The sequence below is a fragment of the Echinops telfairi genome, unplaced genomic scaffold (genome assembly GCF_000313985.2).
Source record: "Echinops telfairi isolate 266 unplaced genomic scaffold, ASM31398v2 ScPeMD7_7412;HRSCAF=8450, whole genome shotgun sequence".
Lineage (NCBI taxonomy): Eukaryota > Metazoa > Chordata > Mammalia > Afrosoricida > Tenrecidae > Echinops > Echinops telfairi.
Genome location: NW_022111312.1, coordinates 1,868,760 through 1,894,983, shown reverse-complemented (window position 1 = coordinate 1,894,983; position 26,224 = coordinate 1,868,760). Strand labels below are relative to the sequence as shown.

The 26,224-nt window shown below is 53.3% G+C and overlaps 1 protein-coding gene across 1 annotated transcript in view; it reads right to left on the bottom strand.

Annotated features, from left to right (window-relative positions):
• UBE3B (ubiquitin protein ligase E3B) overlaps window positions 1–25,874 on the bottom strand; it is a 45,475-nt gene extending 19,601 nt beyond the window's left edge. Inside the window, exons 1-15 of the mRNA XM_004709540.2 lie at window positions 25,740–25,874; window positions 20,940–21,181; window positions 17,929–18,111; window positions 17,659–17,779; window positions 16,487–16,546; window positions 16,068–16,172; window positions 14,873–14,969; window positions 13,754–13,839; window positions 12,002–12,084; window positions 10,318–10,423; window positions 9,676–9,796; window positions 8,304–8,481; window positions 5,550–5,713; window positions 3,581–3,748; window positions 604–775 (exon numbers count right to left, since the gene is read on the bottom strand). Of these exons, the coding sequence (XP_004709597.1) occupies window positions 604–775; window positions 3,581–3,748; window positions 5,550–5,713; window positions 8,304–8,481; window positions 9,676–9,796; window positions 10,318–10,423; window positions 12,002–12,084; window positions 13,754–13,839; window positions 14,873–14,969; window positions 16,068–16,172; window positions 16,487–16,546; window positions 17,659–17,779; window positions 17,929–18,089 (1,622 nt within the window). The 5' untranslated portion in view covers window positions 18,090–18,111; window positions 20,940–21,181; window positions 25,740–25,874. The remainder of the gene's footprint in view (window positions 1–603; window positions 776–3,580; window positions 3,749–5,549; window positions 5,714–8,303; window positions 8,482–9,675; window positions 9,797–10,317; window positions 10,424–12,001; window positions 12,085–13,753; window positions 13,840–14,872; window positions 14,970–16,067; window positions 16,173–16,486; window positions 16,547–17,658; window positions 17,780–17,928; window positions 18,112–20,939; window positions 21,182–25,739) is intronic.
• Window positions 25,875–26,224: the final 350 nt, after the last annotated feature.

The window sequence follows — 26,224 nt, the reverse complement described above, 5'->3', positions numbered from 1 at the left end:
GTGGAGGAAACTGAGGCGCAGAGAGGTCGAGCAGCCTGCCCTAGGTCAGCATGACAACATGATCAAGGTCAACACCTGCTGAGCCCCTCCCTGTGCCATGGGCCGTGCCAAGCGCTCACTGGCATGGTCTTCTCTTTCTCACCACGCTCCCCGGAGGCGGGTGCTACTGATATTCCCACCTACAGCTGAGGACACAGGGGCTGAGGACACATTGTACCACCCTTGTTCCCGGTGGTACAACGAGTAGCTGAATCAGGCTGTGCACCCTGGCTGGCCGACTCCCGAACTTCCTTTTTTTTTTTTGAACTTTCTAATGGAGCGACTTGGCACAGTGAGTCCTTGATAGAAGCCACTTGTGCTTGCCCCTGGCACACCCCACACGGCACACACTCAGTGGTCCTGACCAGGCTTCCTGGAAGGGCAGGAGTAACACCTGCCGATTGCCCCCCACTGGGGATCCAGTCCCCCATCTAATTCTCCTTTAATGAGCCCATCAAATGAATGGAGCAATCCGGTCAGCAACAGCCCATCAACGACTGTGTGGCTCGGGCTCTCTGGACGCCGGGAGAGGAGCTGGGCCCCACAGCAGTCAACGCAACGTACGTGATGAGGTGCCGCGAGCAGTCGCAGAACAGAACCAGCATGGCCAGGAGCGGCTTGGACTCCTCGGTGTCACTGTTGAGGCACTCCAGGAAGAGCTTCAAGCCCCCGTGGGGGCCCAGCTCACAGATGAAGGCCCACAGCTTGGGCAGCAGGTCGTCGAGGTAAGTGAGCCCTGGAAGAGGACGGAGAGCATCAGCCAGTCTCCCGCTCACCACGGGGAAGCCAACCAGCTACCACGAGTGACCATTGCGCATCCTCGCCGCCACAAGAATAAAAATGGCCACCAACAGCAGGCAACCAACAGGGAACAGGGGCTGGCTTGGAGCCATGGGGGCGCGGTGGGCTACGCGCTGGGCTGTTCCCCGCAAGGTCGGCAGTTTGAAACTATCAGCCACTCACTCTTCGGGAGTGAGCTGTTCTACTCCCACTGAGATCGACCGTCTTGGAAACCCACAGACAGCAGTGAGCCTCCTCAGCACTCTGCAGGTGACGGCTCCTGCCTGCAGAGCCCCACTCTCTCTCCGTTTCGTCAGCGAGGAAACAGAAGCACAGAGAGGTTGAGTAACACTCCTAAAATCACACAGCTAATAGAAGTGAGTGGCAAAGCCAGGAAGAGAGGGCAGGCCTGTCTGACTTAACAGTTAGGCCTGAAGTCAGGGCTCAGGACAGCCTTCGGGAAAGGGCTTGATCAAAAGTTTTTAGGCAAAGCTGAATGCATGTGGCTGTGCTTCGATAAAGCTTTATTTACAACAATAAGTGGGAGGCTGGAGTAGGCCGGTGGGCCGTGGTTTGCTGACTACTTTAAACCACCTGGGCAGCTCAATTACATTTAGCAAAGCACTTTCATTTGCTTCTCTTATTCCACTGATGTCAAAAACAGGAGGGCAATGAAGGGCCACAGGAAAGATACTGTGACGGGTGGCGTGAAATTTAACCCTGCGGAAGCAAAAGGTGAAGGAGAAGGAAGACATTTATCAGCCGGCTTCCTGATGGCTGCAAAGCCTCCCACAGGCCGGCTGCCATCGCGGTTAGATGGAGGATGTGCCCCAAGTGCTTCCTGGGGATAAAGGGAGCAGCCTGCCATTCGAGTCTTGATAACGCTTCTCATTTTGGCAAGGAAGGGCTGCTCAGGTCTGAGTTTTTAACAAAGAACTATTTCGGGAAGTAAGAAAACCTTGAGGAGAGTCTCCATGCTACTTCGGGGTGCTTGCAGCGCAGATGGAAGGAACCGTCAAGGCGGCAGAGAAACGGAACGCCAGTGTAACCAGCCTGAGTAGGTTGGATGCGTGGTGGGTTACACGCTGGACTGCTCACCTGCCAGCTGTGAGGTTAGGTGTTCAAAACCACCAGCCGCTCCTCAGAGGAAAGACAAGGCTTTCCATTCCCATAGAGAGTTACAGTCCCAGAAACCCACAGGGGCGGTTCTACCCTGTCCTCTTGGGGTTCCACGAGTTAGAATGGACTCGATGGCAGTGAGTTTGCTTGTTTTGGGGTTATATTAGCCCTGAAGGGTCGCCTCACATTTTCAAGGTTTGGGGGAGATGGTTACGAAGAGATTTCTCCAAGCAAGAAAGCAGGTCTTCTGGGTAGTTATTTGGGTACTTGGCACACAACTCCTCATGGCCCTGGAATTGATCTGACTCCGGGAGGGGACCCTCTAGCTCAGGGAAGGGCTGCTCCTGTGGTTCCACGCTATACCACAGAGCACAAAAACCAGCCCTGGTGGCCCAGGGGCTGCACAGAAAGGCGGTGATTCAAACCCAGCAGCTGCTCTGAGTGAGAACCATGAGGCAGTCTGCTTCTGTAAGGATCCCAGCTTGAGAAACCCTACGGGGGCCGGGCTCATCTGCTCTGTCCAGGGGGGTCACTGTGAGTAGAACCTGCCTCATGAGCAACAGGATCTCTCTCTCTCCCTCTCTCTCTCATACACACACACACACACACACACGTGCAGAAACCTCACAATCTAAAACAAGTGAACCAAGAAATAGCCTCAGCTGTTCCCCTGTGGGGGTCAGAGGCTCCCCAAACCAGGAGGAAAGGCCTGCGTGTCTGCGGGTGGGCTAGTTCACCGAGGGCTGCACCGGGGGCTCTGGGGCGCCCCTGGCGCTCGTGGTGCCTGACAATCGTGAGGAGTGACACAAACACTTCCTAACTTGTGACAGCAGCCCCGTGCAGCCCGCGTGCTGTTTTCTACAAGTGAAAGAGGGCACACGGAGCAGAACCCGTGGTGCTGCCGTGGGTGACACTCTGGGCCGCTCAGCCCAAGTGAGAAGGTTTCAATGTAATTCACGTCGATAACAATCACAAACCCATGGAGCTTTCGGTCTACTGAGTCACACAGGGCTGCCCTGGGTCAGAATCGGCCTGATGACAACTGGTTGCTTTTCTGCTTTCTGAACACTCGAAGAACAATCGGTAGATGTGAAAGAGGTCAGCAGCCGCAGCCGTGACCCCACAGCACGCAGCAGAGAAGCTGCGAAGCCTCCACTCAGTGAATAGCCTTCCCAGCTTACAAGGGACTTTTGCTCTCTTATGAATTCTGCCAACCCGCTCAGCCAGGGCCGAGTTCCCGGCTGGGGACTTTCCTCCTCGCTGCAGGTAAGCAGTTGAGCATGTCCAAGAGGTATGTACCCAGCCAATAAAGATATTTGATCCTGGGGTTTTGCCAGGATAAAACGCTCAGACCATGACAGGTGGTCTGAGGTGGTGGTAAATGTGCGATTGTGGGCTGTTAGACTGTTAGAGCTTATCTTCTTTCTGCCTCTCTGTCTGTCCTCATTTTCAACCACAGCCAGGCAGGCTCTCGCTAGACAGGAGACACCGGGCCTTCCCACAAGCAATTTGAGCTGTCGGGTGACTGAGGTCTGACCCTCTAGCTGAGGCGAGCCGACGCAGCCTTGCGCACTGTCTGTCTGTTTTCTGAGAAGAGGAAGCTTTCTGCTGAGACGGGCGGTTTGCTCAGTGTGGGCCGCACCTGTGAGGATCTGCAGCCGGATCTGGGTGAGTGTGGTCAGCGAGGTCTGGTAGAGGACACAGGTGTTGCACACCTTCTGGACCTCGGCGGAGTCCACCTGTTTCCCACCGACAGGCTTGAGAATATTCCGCACCGAGGCCGACTTCTGGAAGGCCCGCTTTAGGAGATCTAGCAGGGAGAGGAGAGAGGTGAGCAGGGACGGTGGGGATCTGCCAAGCCCCGCCCACCCGGGGAAGACCACACCCACCATGCAGTTGGTGGTGCTGGGAGTCTCCTCCTCTCTTGAGATACAGTAGCACACGTTCACTCAACAGACATCTCCAGAGTCTCAGAAAATGTCTCGGGGTGAACCAAACCAAACTCACTGCCATCGAGTCCGTTCTGACTCACAGTGACTAGAGGGCAGGGCGGAGCTGCCCCGGCAGGTTTCTGAGACTAACTCTTTACAGGGTGAGAGAACCTCGTCTTTCTCCCTCAGAGTGGCTGGTGGCTTTGAACTGCTGACCTTGTAGAAATCACACTGCAGAGACCTCCTTTAAGGCAGAGGAGCCCCTGGTGGTGCAGGGGGCCAAGTGCTGGACCAGTAAGTAAGATCGGTGGCGCCAATGCTCCCAGGGGTGCCTCCCAGGGCCTGGTGGTCTGCTTCTGAAAGGTCAGCCTTAAATTAAACCCCTCCATCTGTCCTCAGCTCTCGGGGCGGTCACCAGGGATCAGAACGGACTGGGTGGCAACACCCAACAAGAACACATTGAGGTCACAGAAGCTAAGGTGGGGGAGCCTGGCTGAGACGTCCTGTCTGCACTCATCCAGGGAAGCAGGGCTGCATGACTTTCAATACTGATATATTTAACCAAGAGCACGCCTGTTGGGTGATGAATTATCTCCTACTTTTGACTTAAACCTTCCCCTTTATATCCTCCTGAGGTTATGCGCTGGACTGTTCAGTGCGAGGTTAGTAGTTCGATACCACCAGGCGCTGCACGAGAAAAAGATGAGGCTGTGTTGCCGTCTCAGAAGACACCCACAGGGGCAGTTCTACCCTGTCCTGTCGGGTTGCTACCAGTCGGCATCGACTGGACGGCAGTGAGTTTGGGTTTTGAGGTGTGACACTCACTGAGCTCACAGGCACTGACAGCTACAAGACCGAGCTTCCCAAGCACCGGAGGGGAAAAGGCCAGCCCCCCGAGTTCCAGGCAGCTGCTGCTCCCGGGTGCTGTGTCAGAGGCCACGACCAACCCTGCACCAGGGATGTTCACGGGGTGGTGGTTTCGTCTGAGACTCAGTGTCCCTCTTATTAGCCCTATGAGGGAGATTTACAATTAAGAGGGCACAACAGTTCTGCTTCCAAGGAGAAACTGGTCTCCCCGCCCCGTTAATGAGAAGTGAGAAAGTCTAAAAGATCTCTTTTTCATTTTGGCTACCAGAAGGTTCAGAGCCAAGTGTGAAGTTGAGAGAGACCACAGTGGCGCTCCTGGAACATACGCACCATGGACATGCTTCTGTGCTAGGACCGCAGGTTCACTTACTCCCGGACAGGTTCACTACCGCAACCCCCGGGGCAGTTCCACTGTCCTGAGGGTCGCAGAGTCAGCACCGACTCATGGCGGTGGGTGTTTCTAATCCCCGGCCCTGTGTGAGGTCTCGGAGGTACACGCGGGGTGTGATCAGATGCTAACCCGCAGGTCTGCAGCTCTGCCCAGGAAAGGCCTGTCGGACCGACTTTCCCAGAGTGGGTTCCACTCTGGACCACGTGGGGGCGCCGTGGGCTGCAAGGGACTCGACAGCTGTGGGTTTGGTTTTGCAGGGTCGGCCCATTTCCTACCCCTCCTCACTCTCTGTCACGGTCGTACGACACACAAACTTGGCTTCAGCCTCCTCATGTGTCTACAGAAGGAGTCACGGAGCCCGCGAGCGCTCAATCAGGGGGCAGTCCGGGAGGGGCGTCCAGCCCCACAGGTCCAGCACTCACTCTTCACTGGAAGCACGTTCTGGGGGGACGCTGACGGCACGGGGGCCACCTCCTGGGTCTCCAGGAGCTTCTTGTTGAGGATGTCGCTGAAGAAGAGGCGGATGAGAGGCACGCCCCACAGGACCTGCAGCTGCTTGGTGACCAGGGGCATCGACTTGTTTAGGCTAGGAGAAAGCAGGGAGAGATGGGGCGCGGGATGGCTGGAAAGTGAGGGTCCAGCGTGATCCCGATGCCAGCATTACAGTGCACACATCGTTCCCGCAGGGCTGGGATGTGTGGGCCCTGACCTCCTCAGTGCTGCTGCCATCTACGAGACCGTCTCTGCACCTGCTCCCCAACTTCTCCATCGGCCACGGGCACAGCTAGCCTGCACATCTGCCCTGCAGACCAAAGTAACTGCCTTCTAACAAAGCCCTCACCTTCAGGGCTCCCCAGCTCCACTCCACCCTGTGCCCTCGGTCGGCCGGCACCCAACTCTTCTTTGGGGTCTGCTGCATCAGCACAGGAGCCCACGACGCCTCCTGTCCCGTCCTCTCAAAACTTGCAGCATTATTCACGGTCGCCTAAGAGCTGGAGTCCTGCCCAGCATGGGCAGGTCTGGCAGTTGTGGGGGGAGGTCAGATGCGCAGGCATTCCCTCCCCTGAAGGCAATCAGTTGCCAGACTGCTGTCTCATCCCTCCACCTGGGTGGGCCTGCTCCCTGCCTCTGGGGACAGTGGACAGGCTCCTGTAGGAGGAGTTTTCACCCTACTGATAATGGTTCCTATGGAGACCCAGAGACCAATCCCTAGACCACCCTCTCATTGCTGTGTAACCTATAGTGCAGCTCCTCCCTGTAATGTATGTCTCTACATGTAATTAGTGGGCTGGCTTGCCCCCAAAAGGTATGTAGGTGTGAGTCAGCAATATAGATCGCTCTCTGACCTCCTTGCTGCTCACTCCCTGGTCACTCCCCTCTCTTCCCCCTCTCCCTTGTTCCCTTGCCCTCCTTCCCTTCCCTCTCTCTCCATGTGGACCACCAAGCTGGGCTGAGGTGAGCAATGCTGCCATGTAACGTGTCTGACTGTATTATTGTAATATCTCTCATGCTCTCAATGACTTTAATATAATACTTATATATCTCAACCGTACAACTGTGCATTACTGAACCCAGAAGTAGTATTACTGAACCAGTGAGTTCAAGTAGTGGGTGGGGCTGGCTCCCCACTCCTCCGCTTCATATTTTAATTTAATACTACAGGCGGTAAGGCCCTCTGTGTGCATTTGCTCATGGGATCCCTCAGGGCGACCGTGAGAAGGAGCCACACGTGTCAGGTGAGGACATTGAGGCTGGCAGAGGTAAAGCGGCTTGTCCACGGCCCCTCAGAGAGCAGGTGGTAGTGCCGGGAGCCATGTTCCTCGCTTCTGTAAGGTGCTCCACCCTCTGTCTCCCAGAACCTTTCCCACCAGGCTGCGTGGGCTGCGCTCTCTGCAGGCTGGGGCAGTGAGCGGTCTTCCCTGGAGTCCCAAGGACGGCTGCTCAGGCAGGTCCAGGGAAGATGAAGTATGGCAAAGGGTTCTAGGTCTTTGCCCAGAGCTCCTGGCCTGAATCCCGGACCTCAGGGTTCGGAAGAGGAAGAGGAAATAGCTGCGCCAGGTACCTCTTTACCTCAGCGCAGGGGGTGCTTTCAGCCTCTGGAGGCTGCCTTACTGAAATCTCTTTTCTTTTCCTTTTTTTTTAAAAAACTGAAATGTTTTCTGGTAGCCTCGTGTTTTACACCTACACTTTTCAAAGGGAAAATTAAAAAAAAATTATTCCACTTCTTGAAATAGATCCTTTGAGCCCCTTGGTTTTTTTTTCCAGTTATGTCTGAATCATAGCAGCTCAATAGTTACTTGAAAACAAAGATGAGACTGTGGGGGTGGGGGTGGGGGTCGGGGGGTGGCAGGGCAACTAGACTTAGGGAAACAGAACAACCAAACAGAAGTAATGAGAACGTTCATTCACTGTAAGGTCTAGCACCAATGCCAGTGAACGATCTCTAATAGAAAACATTGAACAGGAACCTAAGCTGCTGTGGAGACCTTTGGGGCAAACACAACCGAATGTTATTATTTTTACTCTGCAGCAGCTTGGGTCAAGGTTGACAAGAGAAAAATTGGTTCACCATTTAGCAACTTAAACATATTTTGTTCCATGACACTGGTCGCAGTTCTCTCCACCTAACAGCGCCCTTCTCATCTCCTGCCTCCTGGGTCCCTGTTTCTATCTGTCCTTCTGTCCAGGTCTTTTCTGCCTTCTGAGCTTTTTATTTTAAATTTTTTTTAAAGCAAATGTAGTCCTTTTGGTTTCGTGTGGTTGATTGACAAAATATATCTATGTTTTTAAGGGGCAACCTAGGTCACTAATAAGGATTGGGACAGAGAAGAAATGATAAAACCAAAAGAAAAAGATAATAAATGGGGTCTTATATATTGACACTTCCTGTATTTTTACACAAATAACGCACATGACATACGCTTTCTGGCTACTCCTGCGTGCCGCGCACGCATTGCTTGCGTGGGCATGCTAGACAGAGAAAAGGCTGGAAGATGTCCACAGAGGCTGCCTGTAGGAAGCAGGATTATGGGATGGTCTCTATTCTTCTGGTCTCGTCTCTAATTTATGCTAGGTGTGTATTGCTTTAATAAGGAGCAAAACCTTCGCAGCTGGCAGGCAGGCAGAAAGAGCGAGGGGTGAAGGGCAGGAAGATGGCCACCTGCCTCCAGACTCACCCATAGTCCACAGACTGGGAGAACCATCCCAGGACAGGGTGCCAGTGGGTCAGGTTGGACTTCTTCTGCGACACGTACTTCTGACAGTAGCAGAGCATCTGGGTGAGCAGGCGCACGAACCCGTCCATCTCCTCCTCCAGGACCCGCGGGCTGAGGGAGCCCATGTGGAGGAGGTTGCCTGCAGGAGAGAAGGCGTGTGTGACGGGCCGCCCACCAGCCACTCGGGCTGTTACACATGTGCCAGGACTTCCACTGCATGAGGAGCGGCCCGGGCCTGTGTGTGTATGTAGGAGGGGGGCTGCCGCGCGGGGCGCAGGGGTCGGAGAGAGGGCTCCAGGAGCAGGCTGCCCTGATTTGGAGCTGAGCTCGTTCATTGGCCAGTTTCTGCAAGGACGACTGAGAGGCGCGTGTGAGAGGGCGCTGTGTGAGGGTGAGGGTGATGTGAACATGGAGGGTTAGATGAATGTTGAGGGGCCACGTGTGTGAGGAGTCTGAAGGTGCCGACTCTGAGTTGTTATGACGGTGCAACATTACACTATCACTGGCATGCTCCAACTCCGGCCCGTGGGCCACATGCGGCCTGCCGAGGACATTTATGTACTTCAAAATAAGATATGTGCAGTGTGCATAGGAATTTGTTCATAGTTTTTTTAAACTATAGTCCGGCCCTCCAATGGGTCAAAGGGACAGTGAACTGGACCCCTGATTAAAAAGTTTGAGGACCCCTCAAAACCAGGGCTCAGCATAAGCAATGACCTTTGGAGGAGGATCTGGGGGCCTGGAAACTACGATGACTCCTTAACACCCCTTGTGGGAGGAGTTCCACAGGAAAGTATCTTTACACCTGGCCCATGACATCTTTCTGTACCAGATACAATTCTTCCTGCCAGGCAGTGAGGATTACGGACCTCTGCTGACTTTCAATGCTTTTCCCCAGAAGCCTTTTCTCTATACCAAAGAGTATTGTTAAAAGGGCCAGGGCCCCACCCAGTTTCTCCTCAAAGCCCCACCCACCACACCGTACAGGCCAATCCCGGCCACCACTCCAGGTCCATTTTTCCCTTGGTTGCCCTGAGGGACCCAATTGAGGGTAGTCTCCAGTCCCTCAACCAGCTGTCAGGCTGGCACAGTTGCCTGTCTCTTTCGGGGTCTCGCTGTCCGTCTTATTGTCCACCTGTCCAATGAGCCACCCAGGCAACTCCCGACCTCGGCAAGGGTGCTTCAAAAGGTTCGTGAAAAGGTGGGATACAGAGATCCTGGCACATTCCACGAAGGTTTGGCAGCCCCCTGCAAGGCAAGCGAAAAGCAAAGCCCGCGGGCATCTTCGGGTTCCCAGGACGCCGTCAAAGTCCTCCTCATGGGAGAAACTCACCCATGAGGCAGAGGGTATGACAGCCTTCTAAGCTCTCACACACGTCACGGCACCGCTCTCCATCTCTTAAAAAGATGATGAATTTACGAAGCAGGTCATGAGATTCTAAAACAGTGAGTCGCTGTGAACAAGTGCAGACAGTTAAGGCGGGCGCGGGACAGGTGGGCCACCAGAGCATGAAGTCAGTCCCCTGCAGGCTACTCTTGGGGGACCAGGGCGAGACCTGTTTTACGGCGTGTGCGTGTGTGTGTGTGTGTGTGTGTGTGTGTGTGTGTGTGTGTGTCTCCCCACACTGGCTATTGGCTGAGAGGTAATGTCTTGTGTGTGTGTGTGTGTCCCCACACTGGCTATTGGCTGAGAGGTAATGTCTTGTGTGTGTGTGTGTGTGTGTCCCCACACTGGCTCTTGGCTGAGAGGTAATGTCTTAGATGTGTTTGTGTGTGTGTCTCCTCACACTGGCTATTGGCTGAGAGGTAATGTCGTGTGTGTGTGTGTGTGTGTGTGTGTGTGTGTCTCCCCACACTGGCTACTGGCTGAGAAGTAACATCCTGGGTGTAAGGTGGGACTCAGCAGAGAAAACCTTTTCCTTTCTCACTTTGCAGGAGCTGAGTTTGGGCAGCGAGGCTTGCCGAGCCCACTTACCTCGGGGGCGAGCGTGCTGAGATGGGTCACGAGAGCCGGCACAGACATGATGTGGATGAGGAACGGCCGGAGCAGGTTGTCTGAAAATTGTGCAGCAAGCACAGGGCTAGACAGACAAACCACCTCACTCAGACATGTCCGTGCGTGCACCAGAACCAGAGGGTAACCCCCCAAGGATCCCTCAAGGAAAGCAGAGAGCCAACGCTCTGCCATCGGGTCGAGTCTGACTCACAGCAACAGAGGGTTTCTGAGGCTGGAAGGCTTGGGGAACTGAAAGCTTCAGCGGTCTCTCTAGACCCCCCACGACTAACAACACTTTGTGGGGTCTCAAGGGAAAACGGAAGGGAATGTTCACTAGAGAACAGTTAATGTTGGCACAATCATGTGATGTCAGACCATGCAGCTCTTAAGAATCAGGGGCTACGCGTCTCTTGGTTCACTTGGCATAATGGGGTTCACAAAGTCAGTACCCTCCCTCCTACTTTGGTGAGCAGTGACTGGGCTCTTAGAAGCTTGCAATTGTATCTAAGATACAACCGGCTTCTTCTCGCCTCGTGCAAAGGATAAAGAAGGGAACCAAGCGCTCCAAGGAGAGAGGCGTCTGCGAGACAGACAGATCCCATGAGTCACAGCCTCAGCTAGCTGGAACCAGAGCAACTACATGGTGCCCAGCTACCGTGACTCCCCATTCTAATCAGACCACAACAGACGGGTCTTGAGAAATGGGAGAAAAGTGTGAACCACAATCTCACATGCCTCAACATGACACAAAACACCCCAGACTTGCGGGACTGGTTGAGACCGGAGGACTCCTCAGGCCTACTGTCCTGAAATACTCTTTGAACCCTGAACCCAAACTGACCTCTGACTTCAGCTCGCAGCCCCAGGTTGGCTCACAGAATAGTATCCCACTTGGTATGAGACCAAGCGGTCGATGACTGCAGGCAGTCCCGGGATCTCTTTAAACCTTAAACCAGAAACGTCTCCCTGCTTTGGCTGTTGAACAAGTTTTGGGGGCAGGACAGTTTCTCACAAGTTCCCAAGGGGAGAGTTAACATCTTATATGCCTTCCACGGGGCCTGGTGCTGTAGTGGGTACTCACTCACTGGACTGCTCACAAGGTTCAGCGGTTCTAAACCACCAGCTGCTCTGCAGGAAGAAGGCGGGGCTTGCTACTCCTATCAGGAGCTACCGTCTGGGAACCCCCCAGGGGCAGTTCTACCCGGTCCTGTGGGGTCACTACGAGTCAGCCTCACACCATGGCAGGGAGTTGTTGCTGTTGTTGCTGCCTTACATGTCTCCAAACGGAAAGAAGGCAACTGTTTCTGCTTCTCCACGTCCAAAAACTATCCCTTGCATCTGCTACCCTGGCTCTTGGCTGGGTCTCCTTCGACTCTCAAAGTGTCCCTTTGTCACTTAAAAAGAGATAGAGTTTGCATCTTGGCCATTCGTTCTGAAGGATCGCGTTACAGAAACATTCAGGGAGGGGCACAGACAGAGAATTAAGAGAGAGAGCAGCAAGGGACCCATAGCTCTCACCCAGAACAACACTTCCTAGACCTTCCCAGTGACTTCTGACCTCGTGGGCAAGCCCCCACCTAACACAAGTCGCCAGAGGAAAGAACGCCAAGAGGGGCGAGCACTGAGAAGCACACAGACCCCCGAGCGGTGGTCTCTGACTTACCGCAATGCTAGGGAAAAGGCTGCAGTTAAAGGGCCTTTGGACAGAGCAGGCCGGGGTCTCGCCAGGCCACGCGTCAGCAGGATCTGAAAGATCATGTGAGCTGGTCAGGGAGGACAGCAACTCTCTCGTCATTTGCACATAAACAAGGATGTGTGTGCATGTGTAACTGTATATACATAAATACGAGCAAGTGTAAATAACATAAATATGTCGTACAAAGGAAATGTATACATAAATGACGTATAATAGATAAATTAAGTATGTTTGTAAAGTGTGTGTGTATAGAGAGTGATAAATCGATCACACCAAATTCACTGCATTGAGTCAATGTTGACTCACAGTGACCCTATAGGACAGGGTAGAACTGCCCCTGTGGCTTTCTGAGGCTGTAACTCTTTATGAAGCTAGAAAGCCCTGTCTTTCTCCCAAGGAGCGGCTGGCTGGTGGTTTCACACTGCTGACCTTGCCGTTAGCAGTCCAGCGTAGAACCACTACGCCACCAGGGCTCCTTGATGTACATATAGGAAAGCACAAAAACAAAAGGAGCCCTTTGGATTAAAGCAGCGGTTCTTAACCTGTGGGTCGAGACCCCTTTGAGGGTCGAACGACCCTTTTGCAGGGGCCACCCGATTGGTAACAGAGCAAAATGACAGTGATGAAGTAGCAATGAAAGTAATTTTATGGTTGGGGGGTCACCACCCCATGAGGACCTGTATGAAAGGGTCGTGGAGTTAGGAAGGCTGAGAACCACTGGACTAAAGAAAAACAAGCCATTACAATGTTTTTTTGAAAGGGAGAGAAAATATGGATGTGGCCCAAACCACCCGCCCTGCTGCCATCGAGTGGATTCCGATCCATAGCAACCCTGCAGAGATTTCCCAGGCAACAGCGCTTTCATGGGAGTAGAAAGCCTCCCTTCCTCCTGAGGAGCGCTTGCTAAGTTCACACTGTCCTCTTGTGTCAGCAGCCCAGTGAGCAGCCAAACTACGCCACTACGGCAGCTTCAATGGGTCTGCACGTTCATCACCTCTCTCGCTTTTAGGGATGTGCCCTTTAAAAATAATAAGCAATGTACAAATGACTGGTTGATTAAAAACAACAACCTTGAAATGCCAGGATACCATCTTAGTTTAAAAAGCAGCTCAGAGTTGTGGGGGGTCCCCCGAAAGAGACAGGCTGTGGGTAACAACCCCTAGTGCCCTCCCAGCACCTCCCAGGGCTGTTGGCAGGGGATGCTGGCACCCCTCCTGTCCAGGCACCTGTCCCGGTGCCGTGTCAATGCAGGGTCTCAGAGTGAGGAATTCCAAAGTGTTTTAAACAGCCATTCGCATCTGACCCTGGAGGTCTGTACTGGCCCAGCACGGGACAGCATGGACGCTGGCCGAGACAGAATGCCGGGGACAGCCACGAAGCGAGCTGAGGGAGGAGCCCCGGCCTCCCTCTAGAGTTGAAGTCTCACATGCCTGCATTCCCATCAGGAGAAAGCCGAGGCTGCCCACTACAGTCGGGGAAACCGCAGGGGCAGTTCTAATGTGTCTGATAGGGTCGCTATGAGTCGGCACCCACTTGATGGCAGCGGGTTTCACTTTGGTTTAGAGATTTGCCTCAGGAGGCAGGACGGGGCTCCCGGCTCCAGCCCTCCCCTCACGAGGACTCTGAATGTCCCCGGGTGGGGGAGAACCAGTCTCCAAAGGCAAGCCCCAGAGGCGAAGGAGGACGTGGAGGTCCCGTGATAGGGGCAGGGCCACCGACCTGCAGCACGGAGTAAAACCCGTGCATGTTCAGATGTCCCATGATGTTCGCACAGATGTGGTTCATGGCCGGCCGCAGACTGTCACCTAAGCAGACAGAAGAGTCAGGGCATCTCGGGCTGGGATGTGAACGGCGTGTGGTGTGGGGACGGCAAATCACACCCCACACCACTTAGGTTCAGGAGCTCCGGCACACTGGCACGGTTCCGCTTTTGGATTTTAAATGGTAGCTGCTCTCTCTGACGTTCCTCCAACCCCTTTCCTGCTCCCCCTCCAAGGATTTGGTCCTTTCTGCTCCCTGTGGTGGCCTCCTCTCCATGGTGGGGCACAAACTCAGCACCTTTTAACACCTCCCTGGCCCCCTAGGGACCCGGATACAACCTAAACGAAACCCTCTTTCCAGGCTCAGGGTCAGACTTTGCACCGTTTCGACGGCCTGTGCTTCCCTTCCCTTCTCTGAGAACTCCCAGGCGCTCCTTCTGGGTCTGGGAGAAGGCCCTCTACTTGGCACCTGCTGTCCAGGAGACTCGGGCTGGGCGGAAGCGCAGGGCACGCAGCGGAGGTCATTCAGCGACAGCCCATGAGCAGTGGTCTTTCCTGTGTGGCTCATTCCCCGGTCTCCAGTGGCAGTGCACGCACAGCGTTGCCCCGCGACACACAGTCCCTCCCCCCATTCGATGAAGGGATGAATGAAACCAATTCACGAGACTCATTTGGCCAAGGACGACTTTCAGGGGAGGGGGCGGTCACCGGGCCAATGTTCGGGGTAAATCAGACCCTATCGCCTTAGCTTTTCTGAACTGCAGCACGCAGGTGGAAATGGCTCTTAGCCCTGAGGCTGAGGTGCTCGGGGAGTTAGAAGCGAGATCCACGGGCCTGTGTCCTTAAACATAAACCCGGAGGGAGAGACCACAGCGCACCGCACTGCGCGAGGTGTACTCTGGCTGCTGTGACAATGCATCCTGGTGGGTCTTGCCGGGGGCACCTTCGTTTGTACAGGTGGTGGCAATAGACAAACTACCTCGGGAGGCGAAGAGACCCCACCCCCCACCCCGCCCGGTCCCCCAGTTCTCCAGGGCAATGCCCTCCGAGGAAAGCTCTCGCTGTCAGGCCCACTGACCTTTCCCCCGGAGAATCTTCCAGGTGGACGTGTCTGTGAAGGTGACCAGCATGGTAAGGTAGAGCGTGATGAGTCGGGAGTCTTGTAGGATTTCCGGCTGGAAATGATAGAGAAGGTCAGGCTCGAACTCGCCCCCTGTGAGCCAGACAGCCATTTCCAAGGGCGTGCAGAGGCAAATAAAGGAGGCAGGAAGGCAGGCTCATCTTTCTGCCTTTCCTCTCAGGGAGCTAGATGTCGCGTGAGTTCAGCAGATGTGGACTGGCCTGAGGAAGCGGAGCTAGTCCTGGGGACAGAGAACTCAGGAGTCTTGGAACAAAATGGCCTGGTCTAGTTTAATTTACCTACCTATGCATAAACCCAGGGGCCCTAACAAACCAGACACAACACACTGTGCCTGTTTCCCCATCTGCCACCTGGGCACTGGGACAGTGCATGGATCCACATCCAGAAGGCACAATTAGCTGTTGTTGTGACTGACTCCTGACTCCTTGGCAGTGTGAGCACCTGGGGCGGTCCCTGGAGACCACCCGGTTCCAAGGCTTAAACCATTGTTTCCCAAAGTGGGTGATACTGTCCCCTAGGGGGCGCTGGAATGATCTCGGGAAAGCTGCACAAGCAGATACCTACACTTTATCCTGGATGGATAAAGAAATGGTTTCCAGAGCAGCAACGGTTTTAATGGCTGGGGCAGCTTGGTAGCACTGAGTAAGGCTTTTTCCTGAAAAGGGGTGGTAGGCCAAACAAATTTTGGAAACATGGATTAGCAGCTGAGGGCCCAGCCATTGCACTGCCAGGGCTCATGAAAGGCGGGTTAATGGTCAATAGACTGCTGACCGAAAAACCAAACCAAACTCACTGACATTGAGTGGATGCCCACTCACAGCAACTCTCCAGGGGCAGGGTGGACTGCTCCTGTGGGTTTCCGAGACTGTTACTCTTTAGGGGAGCAGAAAGCCCCATCTTTCCCGAGGCCCGGCTGGCAGTTTCGAAACTGTTGACCTTGCAATTGGCAGCCCAGTGCCCCCAGTGTACGTCAAAGAAGGGCTCATATTGCTACATGCATCCACCTCACACTCCCCCAGAAGAGAGGTGAAGAGGGACAGACCCTCAAAGGTAGCACCTGTGAGAAAATCCCGGGAATGCTGGGAATAAACACGTGGAAGCTCTTAAAGGGCCATGGCCTGGCTATTCTTACCTTGAACTGCCGAAGGAATTCACAGCAATACCACAGAATGGTCTTGATCTGTTTAATCCACAGGAGCGTGAGATCCTTGGAAAGAGCCAGGGACACGTACCACACCTACATGCAGGGAAAGGAGACCGTTGAAGAGAGCATATGCTTGGTCAGGTCCAGTGCCAGCCAAGGCCGTGGGGGTGAACAAGCCCTGACGAGGGGGGTGAAGCGTCCCTCCGACACTAACCCAGAGGCACGCAGCCCCTCAAGGAAGGTCCCCCGGTGAGTAAGTGGCAGAGCTAACACACAGCACGCTAATGTTTTCCGTCCAACACTGATAGGCACGTGGATGTGAACTGACAGGGGCCTAATATCCCATGGAGACTTTCCCGGCCTCTTGAGTGCTAACAGCAGGTGCTCAAGCTCCCCAGCCCACTGACCTTGGGTTCATTCTCGGCGTCCATGCTGCTCAGGATGTAGCGACACAGCTTCTCAAATCTCTGGAAAGAGGCAGGATGGGGAAATCCCAAGACACTTCAGGAGACGTGGGAGTGGGAAGGACGCGTGCCTGGGTCTGTGCCAGGCAGCACCCCTGGTGATGCACACCTGAGGCGGTAGCTCTGTCCTCCTCACAGCTAGAGAAACCGGGCACAGGGGGCCTCTCAGACTGGCGGCCCCTGGGGGTGCCTGGCCCCCCCTGAGGGGCTTGGCTTAACCGGCTCTGTGGGTTTGAAGCTAGTGGTGTGTTACATTAAAATCCAGAGTGGGACATCTTTTGAGGGAAAGACACGTGTGCCCGCTCTCTCTTCCGTGGGTTTGTGCTCTCTGGCCAGCAGTTGGCAAGCCCCACAGGGTCGCTATGAGTCGGCATCACCTCAATGGCAGTGATTTTGTTTTCTGAGTGATGGAGGGTGCGGAAGGTGTTTCACGGCTGGTCTCAAGACTGGTGGGTGAACCCCAGCTGGAAGCGTCATTGGAGAAAGGCCTGCCTCCACGCTTCCTCTCGAACGATGGCTAAGGCAGACCTAAGACACAGTTCAACTGGTGGGTTTGAACCATTGACCTTGTGATTCGCAGTCCACGGCTCACCCGATAGGGCCACCAGTGATCTGTGAGTTGCTACTCGAGTTATATTGTGGTTTGTCTCAGAAATGGTTTAGCTACTTTATACCTATACGTATCCAATTCCTCCAAATAGTTCATGTGTTCGGACCCCTGATGGCACCCTACGAGATGGGTCCTGGGAAAACACAGGGGAAAGGACGTGGGGTGGCAAAAGTACTGATTTTGAAAAGTCGCATGAGGACCCCAAACCCCAAACTCACTGCCATCAAGACAGCGACAAGCCTAGAGAATGGGGCGGACCTGCCTCTGTAGGTTTCCAAGATGGTACACTTTACGTGAGGAGAAAGGCTCATCTTTAACCCACAGAGTAACTGGTGGTTTTGAACTGCTGACCTTGCGGTTAGCAGCCCAATGCACAACCATGACGCCACCAGGGTTCCTGTATAAGAACTAAGCCAGTCGGTACTTGTGAAATCCCTACCCAGAGGCCTTGGCCAAGAGACCCGGCCTCCAGGAAGTGCTCTGCGCATGAGCTGGCAGGGGGTACCTCGTTATCCTCTTTCATCCTGAAGATGAACAGCAGCTTCCGGGCAATCTTGAAAACACAAAGGGCTCTTCTTTTCGCGGAGCCGGGGTCATCGGCGCCCCAAAACTCATCGACCTCTCTCCTAGAGAGGGACGATTCAAACAGACACACAAAAGTAGAAAAGACACCTTAAATCCAGGCTCCCGGCAGCTCTGCAAGCCCCAGAGAAGAGCGTGCTTTCCACTGTGTGGGAGCCCATGGCCACTGTGCCCGGGCCTCCCCGGCACCCACCGGATGTCTCTGTGCAGTTGGCTCCGACAGCGAAAGCTCCGGAAGTGGGCTTGAATCTCGACGGCGGCCCGCTCCCGCTCCTTCTGCACTAGCCTTTCCTCTCGGGCCTGGCGGGCCTTGTCGATGAAGCAGGCTTTCGAGGTCTGCGACACGGTGAACATCTCCGCACACCTGGCAGTGAGGCTACAAGGCAAAGGGCGAGCGGCTGGGGTGTGCCACGGAGCGCCGGTGCCCGGCGTGGGCGGCAGCACGTTCCGGGATGCGCACAGCCCTTCCAGCACAAGGCCAGGCTTCCTTTCAGCTACTGCCCCGCCACCCCCTAAGGCCAGGGAGGCATCATCCTGTAGTAAGTAACGACATTTTCGTGTGAGAGGAAGAGGCCCGCAGACCAGCTACATCGAGGCCAGGGTGTTGTGACTGTCTTAACCGTGCACCCGCACAGCGCCTGGCAGAATGAACGCATCCCGTCCATAAAACTCTGCTGGAAACCATCCCAGCAAGGTAAGTGAATTTCATGGTGCTGTCAACAATGTGAAGGAGCTCTGGTGGCGTAGTGGTTACTCACTGGGCTGTTAGCCCCAAGGTCAGCAGTTCAAAACTACCAGCCGCTCCTGGGGGGGAAAGACAGGCCTTTCAAAGAGTTACAGCCTTGGAGACCCACGGGGGCCTTTCTACCCTGTCCTAGAAGGTCCCTATGAGTCGGCATCGACTGGATGGCGGTGAGTTTGGTGTTTGTTGTCTGTCAGGAAGCTCAACCATGGTTTTGACATTGGTAAAGTCAAAGGTCGGTGACAAAGAGTCCAACGTTCCAGGTGACAGTCTGACACACACGTGACCCGTGGGCCCCAACATGCCCTTGGTCATGAAGATGGTGCAGGGCTGGGCGACACTTCATTCGGTTAGACAGTAGGTCAGCGTGAGGCGGAGCCAACTCTGTGGCCGTCAACCCCAGCACCACTGGGCGGTCCAATTCTACCTGCCAAGCACACACTTGGAGGGGCGAGAAATCAAACAGGACGCCCGCCCGTCACCATCATTTTATTTAGCCTCGCAATAGGCCAACACTCATTGGTGCGCCTTGAGGCAGGGTATGTAAGAGTCTTTGAACTCACACTGTCATCGTCGAGTTGCTGACTCACAAGGACCCCACAGGCCAGGGTAGCACTGGCCCTGTGGGTTTTCCAAGACTGTCACTCTTGATGGGAGTAGCACAGAAAGAAAGGCCTGTCCCTCTCCCGAGGAGCAGCTGGTGGTTTCAAACCACTGACCTTTCAGAGTGCAGCCCAACCTGTAACTACCACACCCCCAGGGCTCCTTATTTTAACCCTCGGAAGGCCAAAGGGGTCAGGATTCCAGAATACGAGAGAGCCCATTAACCCTATAACACCGAGCATGATGTTTTCGTAACATTTAATTAAAGGTATATATTAATGTATGTATATTGATAACTATGAAAGTAAAGAATAAAAACCGAAAGTTTTTTTTCCCTGAAATTAAAAATTCAGGCTTTATAGGGTTAAATGGAATACACTGGAGTCTTAGTAGAAACCAGCCCAAAAAGCCAAGGCAGGCTCGTTCATTCTGACCTTACAGGACAGGATAGAACTGCCGCGGTGGGTTTCTGAGACAGCTAACACTTTACGGAAGTTGGAAACCCTGTCTTTCACCGACAACCTGGTCCGAGGTCTTGATTTCCCCATTCTGCTCAGGGCTGACAATGACTCCAGAGTAGAACTTGTCCCCAGCACTGACAGCCACTCCTTTGGAACAAAGATTCTAGGGGCACACCGGTGCCCTTTCCCAAAGCGGTGGCTCCAGTCAGCAGCCTAGCGAACCCAACACTGGCCCACGGAGCCAGGAGCTCTTCAGCTCCTTGCTGCCCAAGGGAGCCGCCAGCCTGGCTCGACGGCACACCGGAATGAATGATGCAGAAGGGCAACCTTATGGAAAACAACCTCCTCACCGGGTAATTTCCCTCAAAGCACGCGAGATCCAGAGGGAAGTGTGTCAGGACCATAATCGGTGAACCCTGATAGACTAGAAGAAGAACGCAGAACTGAGCCTCGCCTACCTTTGGGAACAAATCAAAAATGCAACAAAAAAACAAACTTACTGAACCAGTGGAGCCTGGAGACTGTTGCTCTGGGACATTCTTTCATCCTGACTTGAAACGAGCCCCTTTGGCCACCGTTTAGCTAAATGACATACTGGCCCACACAGTGTAGCCTTTCTATCTGTGAGCACTGTGCGCCTCAGGACAAAAATCTATACGAGACCAGTGGTCAATGGCTACTTTACAACAGAGAGTGTCAGGGCCAGGCAAGCCAGATACATGGGCACAGAAATATTGAGACAGCCCTGAACCAACTCATTCAACATTGGCAAAACCAAAAACCCAAACTCACCACCATCAAGTGGATGCCGACTCACAGCGACCCTATAGGAAAGGGTAGAGCTGCCCCTGTGGGTTCCCGAGGCTGTCATTCTTCCTGGGAGCAGACAGCCTCATCTTTCTCCCTCAAAGTGACTGGTGTCTTTGAACCACTGACCTTGTGGTGAGCAGCCCAACACATAACCCTCTTTGCCACCACAGTGCTCTTAGCGCTTGCTGAGTGGGAACCCATTAAGCGCGGTATAAGCCTTCACTGCAATTAATACTGTTTTCTTCAAAAGGAGGGGGAGAAAGTCTGTACAGGGCCAGGCCACGCGAACCTAGTTAGGGAGTTCTGTCAGGAGCCTCCTCATTGCCCACTGGCACCTGCAAACAGCAGCAAGGGTTTTTCCAGGATGTGGGTCTTGCCTTAAGACTTCTGAAAACATTGAGAAACGATGTACAAATGCGCTTTACACAATTGATGTGTGTATGGATTGGGATAACAGTTGTATGAGCCCCTAATAAAATGTTAAAAAAAAAAAAAAGAATTCTGAAAACAAAGGAAGGGAGGCTGCCAGAGCCTCACAGAGACAAAGAGGTGGTGGCAGCCCCCGGGGGAGCGGCCCTGAGGACTGACCTGTGGTGCTGAAAGCCGGGCCACTGGTAGTGATCTCGGAGGGAGGCTTCTCTTCTCTGGCAGAGGCAGCGCAGGACAGCCAGGTTCAGGGTCCAATGGGTGGGCGAGGCACCATGCAATTTCCTCACGAGGGTCCAAGCAGCAGACCCAGAGCCTCTGACTTCTAAAGCCAACAGTTAGGCCCTTTTTTCAAATAACCGTCTCCTTGGAATGGAGGCCTGACTGCATCTCCATGGTTGGTCCTCGAGGGGAACGGGTGGAAAATAAAAGGAGGGGTCTTCTTTAACAAAAGCGGAACGAAGGTGACAGGCTTGGTGATGATAAAGGCAAGACTATCGTGGGGAGACAAGGTGAAGACAACCCCCCCACCCCCACCCCTGCCCCAAACATCCCCAAACCAAATGCTGGATTCCGCTTCAGAGCCACCCCAGAGGGCAGAGTGGAACAATGGCCCTTTTGGGTGTCAAGGATTCAAATCACATGACCCCCAATTTATTTGGCCTACCACTACTCCTTTTGGAGGGGAAAAAAAATAAATAATGACTCCGTGCCCCTCCCTGGGCATTTAAAAACTTTTGTACTTAGTCTGGGACAAAGTGGAGAGATCTGCTTTTGCCACCTCCAGCCCCGATCAGTCCAGCGCCCCCTACTTTGGCATCACCCCCTCTGGAGACGCTGCTTTCAATCTTTACAGAAGCAGCCACGGTGTGCGCCCCGGGGACCCATCGTGGGGCAATTTCAGCGACATGGGGCTATGCCCTGGGAATGAAAAATGCATGCGTGCACATAGCCCTAAGATGGGGATGAAATCCACCGACAGGTGAAGAGGAGTGGTGTGGGGGTCCTAGAATTGGGAGAGTGTGTATCAGCTTCCTTGAGAGTGGTGCCTGCTCTCTCAACTCCTCCCTCAAAGTAGCACCCCAGGTTGAGGCTGCGTGGACAGTGGGAGGCCCAGGGAGCTGGAGCCCAGGCCCCGTCTGGCAGGTCAGTGCAAGGAGAGCCTTCCAGCCTTCATCTGTTGCCTGCACTTGGCTCAGCAGCCAACCATCAGGGCGGAAGGAGGGGACGTCCATCAAGTACCTACCCAGCTGGCTGTCAGCGCAAACAGTGAGAACTGCTGATGGACAGGCAATTTTCATAGACGCGAAGTTTGTTCCATTTTTGTTTTTAAGTCTTCAACAAAGGCTGCCATGTGCGCCGGTATTAAGGTTCTTTGGGCAAGAAATTATGCGGGAATATTTCCCATGCCTCATTCATTCAAGTGTGTCCTATCTCCGGGGACACTTAAGATTCACCCGTCCGGTCACTGGTCCTGATGGTTAGACTGGGCAAAAGCTCTGTGCCATGAGGACAACAGTACCTTCTCTCCTCACCATAGGGGCAGTCCCTCAAGGAGGGGGGAAGGGGTGACGGAGGGGAGGGAGAGAGTAGAAGAGGGAGCCTCTTCCCAAGGGAAAAAAGGCTTCAAGCAAACTGCCACTAAGTACCTTGAAGACAACGGTTCTCAACCTGTGGGTCATGACCCCTTTGGGGGCTGAACGACCTTTCCGATGGTCTTAGGAACTGAGACCCGCTCCTCTATCTGTCTCCTGTCTCCAGGCGGGTCCGCCCACATGCAGATCTGCTGATCTGGTGAGAAAGAAGCTATCTCAGCTTTCCCACCTGAAGTTGGCTTTTTATACGTACTGTTGCAAAATGTAGCCATGTAGTTTACTGTTGTTATATTAAGACTGTTACCCTTGCTGCACCATGCTTCAAGACAAAATTTCATCTATTTGTTATTAGAAATCAATATTTCACAATATAGAATCACATACCGTTTTTGGGATGAATCACTGTGCTTTCATGATGTTCAATTTGTAACCATGAAAATGCATCCCGCCTATCAGATATTGACATGATGATTCCTAACAGTAGCAACATGACAGTGAGGAAGTAGCAACGAAAATAATGTCATGGTTGGGGGTCCCCACCACATGAGGAGCATATGAAGGGGTCGCGGCATTAGGAAGGTGGAGAACCACTGCGACTATTTCAAACCTTTCTCGTCCCCCAAGTTAATATCCCTTCCTTGAGGTCACGATTGTGCTTCTGTTCTTATCACATGAGTGTCTACTTGGCAATTTTTCGAGTTCTTCTTTCTTCCCTTCCTGCAGCTGCACTCCAGAAGACTCACTGCCACTGAGTTCATTCTGACTCACGGCAGCCCGACTTCTAGGGCTACTGTTCTGCAATCACCTAAAATGCGATAGAAACAAGAGGCTGCACGAAACACAAGACAAAGCAAACAAAAACCCTGGACTGGATCAAGGCATCTTGATTCTTTTTGATTCAGACTCTCTTATTTTCCCAAGGTAAGTACTTAACCTCTGCAAGCCTCAGTTTCCTTATGTTGAAGTTGAGCATAAACAGACCTATCTCCTAGAGTTCATAAGGGGGCCTGGTGGTGCAGCCGGTTAATGGCCTGCTAACCACAATAATGGTAGTTCGAACCCACCAGCCACTCTGTGGGAGAGGTGAGGCTGTCTGCTGCCACACAGACTGACCATCTGGGAAGTGCTCTAGGAGTAGTTCTACAGCAGTGGTTCAACTTCCTAATGCTGCAACCCTTAAGTATGGTTCCTCTTGTTGGGGTGACCACCCCCCAAACCATAAAACTGTTTGTTGCTACTTCATCACTGTCACTTTGCTACTGTTATCGGGGGACCCCTGTGAAAGGGTCGTTTGACCCCCAAAGGGCCGTGACCCACAGGTTGAGAACCGCTGTTCTACAGGGTCATTATGCACTGGCATTGACTTGATGGCAGTGGGTCTTGTTTTGTGTTAGGGTTGCTAACAGAGCACGGGTGGCAAGCATGGTTAAGTGCCTGGTTGCGAACAAAAAGGTTCATAGTTTGGACCCACTCATTGATTACACAGCAGAAAGACCTGGCGATTCTGTAAGGATTACTGTCCAGGGAACTCCCATCTTTTGTTCACATGGAGTTGCTGAGTCGGAATCAACCTGACGGCCCTCAACGTCCTTGCTTCGACAATGCACAGCAAACATACTCCTTGGGCTGTGCTAGCCCTGTGGTTAGCAGTGCCAAACCATCAGCTGCTCCAAGGGAGGAAGATGACACTTTCTACCACAGGGCAAGTCTACCCTGTCCTACAGGATCGCTGAGAGTTGGAATTGGACTCAATGGCATTAAGTTGCGGAGTTTAAATTAAAAAAAAAAAACTTGAATCTAGTAATCAGAGCACTGTGATTATTAAAAACGAAGGTATTAGGGAAGTCTGAAGGTAGATAGCATGTAAGTGATCTTTTCTGTAGTGTTGTAATAGCTCCAATGTTTGCTTTAACTTGGCTAGGCCAGTATCCTCTGTTGTTTAGCAGTGAATACCTAGGGGAGCACTGGTAGCATAGTGGACTAAGCACTGAGCTGCTACCTGCAAGGTCAGTAGTTTGAACCCACCAGCCACTCCACAGGTGAAAGATGAGTGGCTGTCTACTTTTGTAAAGACTTAAAGGATTGGAAACCCAAGGGGCAGTTCTACTATGAGTCAAGAGCCCATTCAAGGGCAGTGGGTTTTTAAAAAAATTTTTAAAAATTCCCTAAGACCTGACCTAACACAATATAGCCACAGTCAATCAATTGTAAGCTTCCATAGTGGAATAAGATTAGGGTGGAATGTAACATCCTTACTCAGGCCACAGTCCTGATGTAATTAGCTGCCTGGAGGTGTGTGTCTTGCTTGCCATAGAAGTAGACTCTGGGTGGCAAGCTTGTTTACTTTTTCTTGGGTCTGGATCCCGCACTTGTTCCTTTGGACTTGAGCTGATGGCCTGCACGCTTCAGTTACCTCTGGAATCACAAGCCTGACCTGCTGGTCTTGGATTTAAGTTATTGGCGTTAGGAGCCTCCAGCTTAACCTGACTCACTATGAACCAGCCTGGAGTTGGATCTGCCTGCTTTCACAGCTGTGGACGCCGTCTTCTTGATGTCAGTCTCTCTCTGGGTTTTCTGAGGTTGTACATTTTTACGGGAGCAGACAGTCTCACTTTTCCAGGAGAGTGGTTAGTGGGTTTGAACTTCTGCCTTTGATGTTGGCAACCCAATGCATAAGCTAACGGTGTGGCACAATCTACCTAGGTAAATGGTATTACCAACACCTTCACACACAGAGAGGGAGCATGGTTTTTCAGAGTTAACGAAGTTCTTGAATATGGACTTACTTCTAATTCAAAAGCAATTAGTTATTTGGAAGAAAAGCAAGTAAGGCCTAGAAACTCTTTGACTCACAGAATGTCACAGGGAAATTAAGAATTTAAAGTTGCCCGTGGGGTCAAAACAGTGAACTTAGACCAGGTTCAAGGTTTCCTTTATTGATGTCATGAACCCCAGCTGTTTTTATTGTGAGCTGTGTGCTAGACACAGTTCTAAAGCATATCACACAGCAACCCTCTGTGAAACGGGGTATTAATTATCCCATCTTGCAGAGGCGGCAACTGAGGCTCGGAGCTGCGAGGGAGCTCTCCCAAGGTCACCCATAGCAAGCGAATACAATGTGCGAACTCTTGTTTGGGTCACCTGGGGGCCCGGCGTCTTTCCTGAACACCAATCACCGCCACCACAAACCCTTTTCGCCCGGCTTTACCCTTTTATAAAGAACGATCGTAATGGAGAAGAAAAGGCGTGGAAGGGCAGCAGAGCGAACTCCCTGGAGGGCGAAACCTACTTCTTCACCCCTGCCCCTCCCACCTGGGGAGACGGAGACCGGTACCCAGGGCCACCCCATCAAGGGCCCCGGTCTCACCTCCTAGAACACTCGAGACCCTGATTTCACCTGCCGATCGCTCGCTTTGCCCAACGGGGGGCCCCCGCGACCGGAGCCCGGGCCGCAGATGCAGCCGCTTCAGCCCGATGCCCCTGATCTCTGCCAGGTCTCAGGCAGCGGCCGAACCCCGACAGCCATCTTGGTCGCGGGAGCGACGCGCTCAGCGCTCCGTTCGGAAGCAAGTATCCACTTCCGGTGACGAGCGTTCCGCACGGCTTCGGCACCCGGAATAGAAAAACCTCCTCCCACGCCATCCTTGCCTCTGGAAGTTTAGAAAGTGGAGCGTTCAGGAGCTGAACTAGTGTCTGATCGAGCTGAAAGGCGGGTTCCCTTCAGGCCGGGGACTTGCGTAGAGCCGCGGCCGCGGGGCGTGACGGACGCTTTAGCAGGACGCACTCGGAGGGGCCGGAAGTCGTTTGCGGGCACCGGAAGGGTCCGCCCCGGCCCCGCCTCGAGCGAGCTGG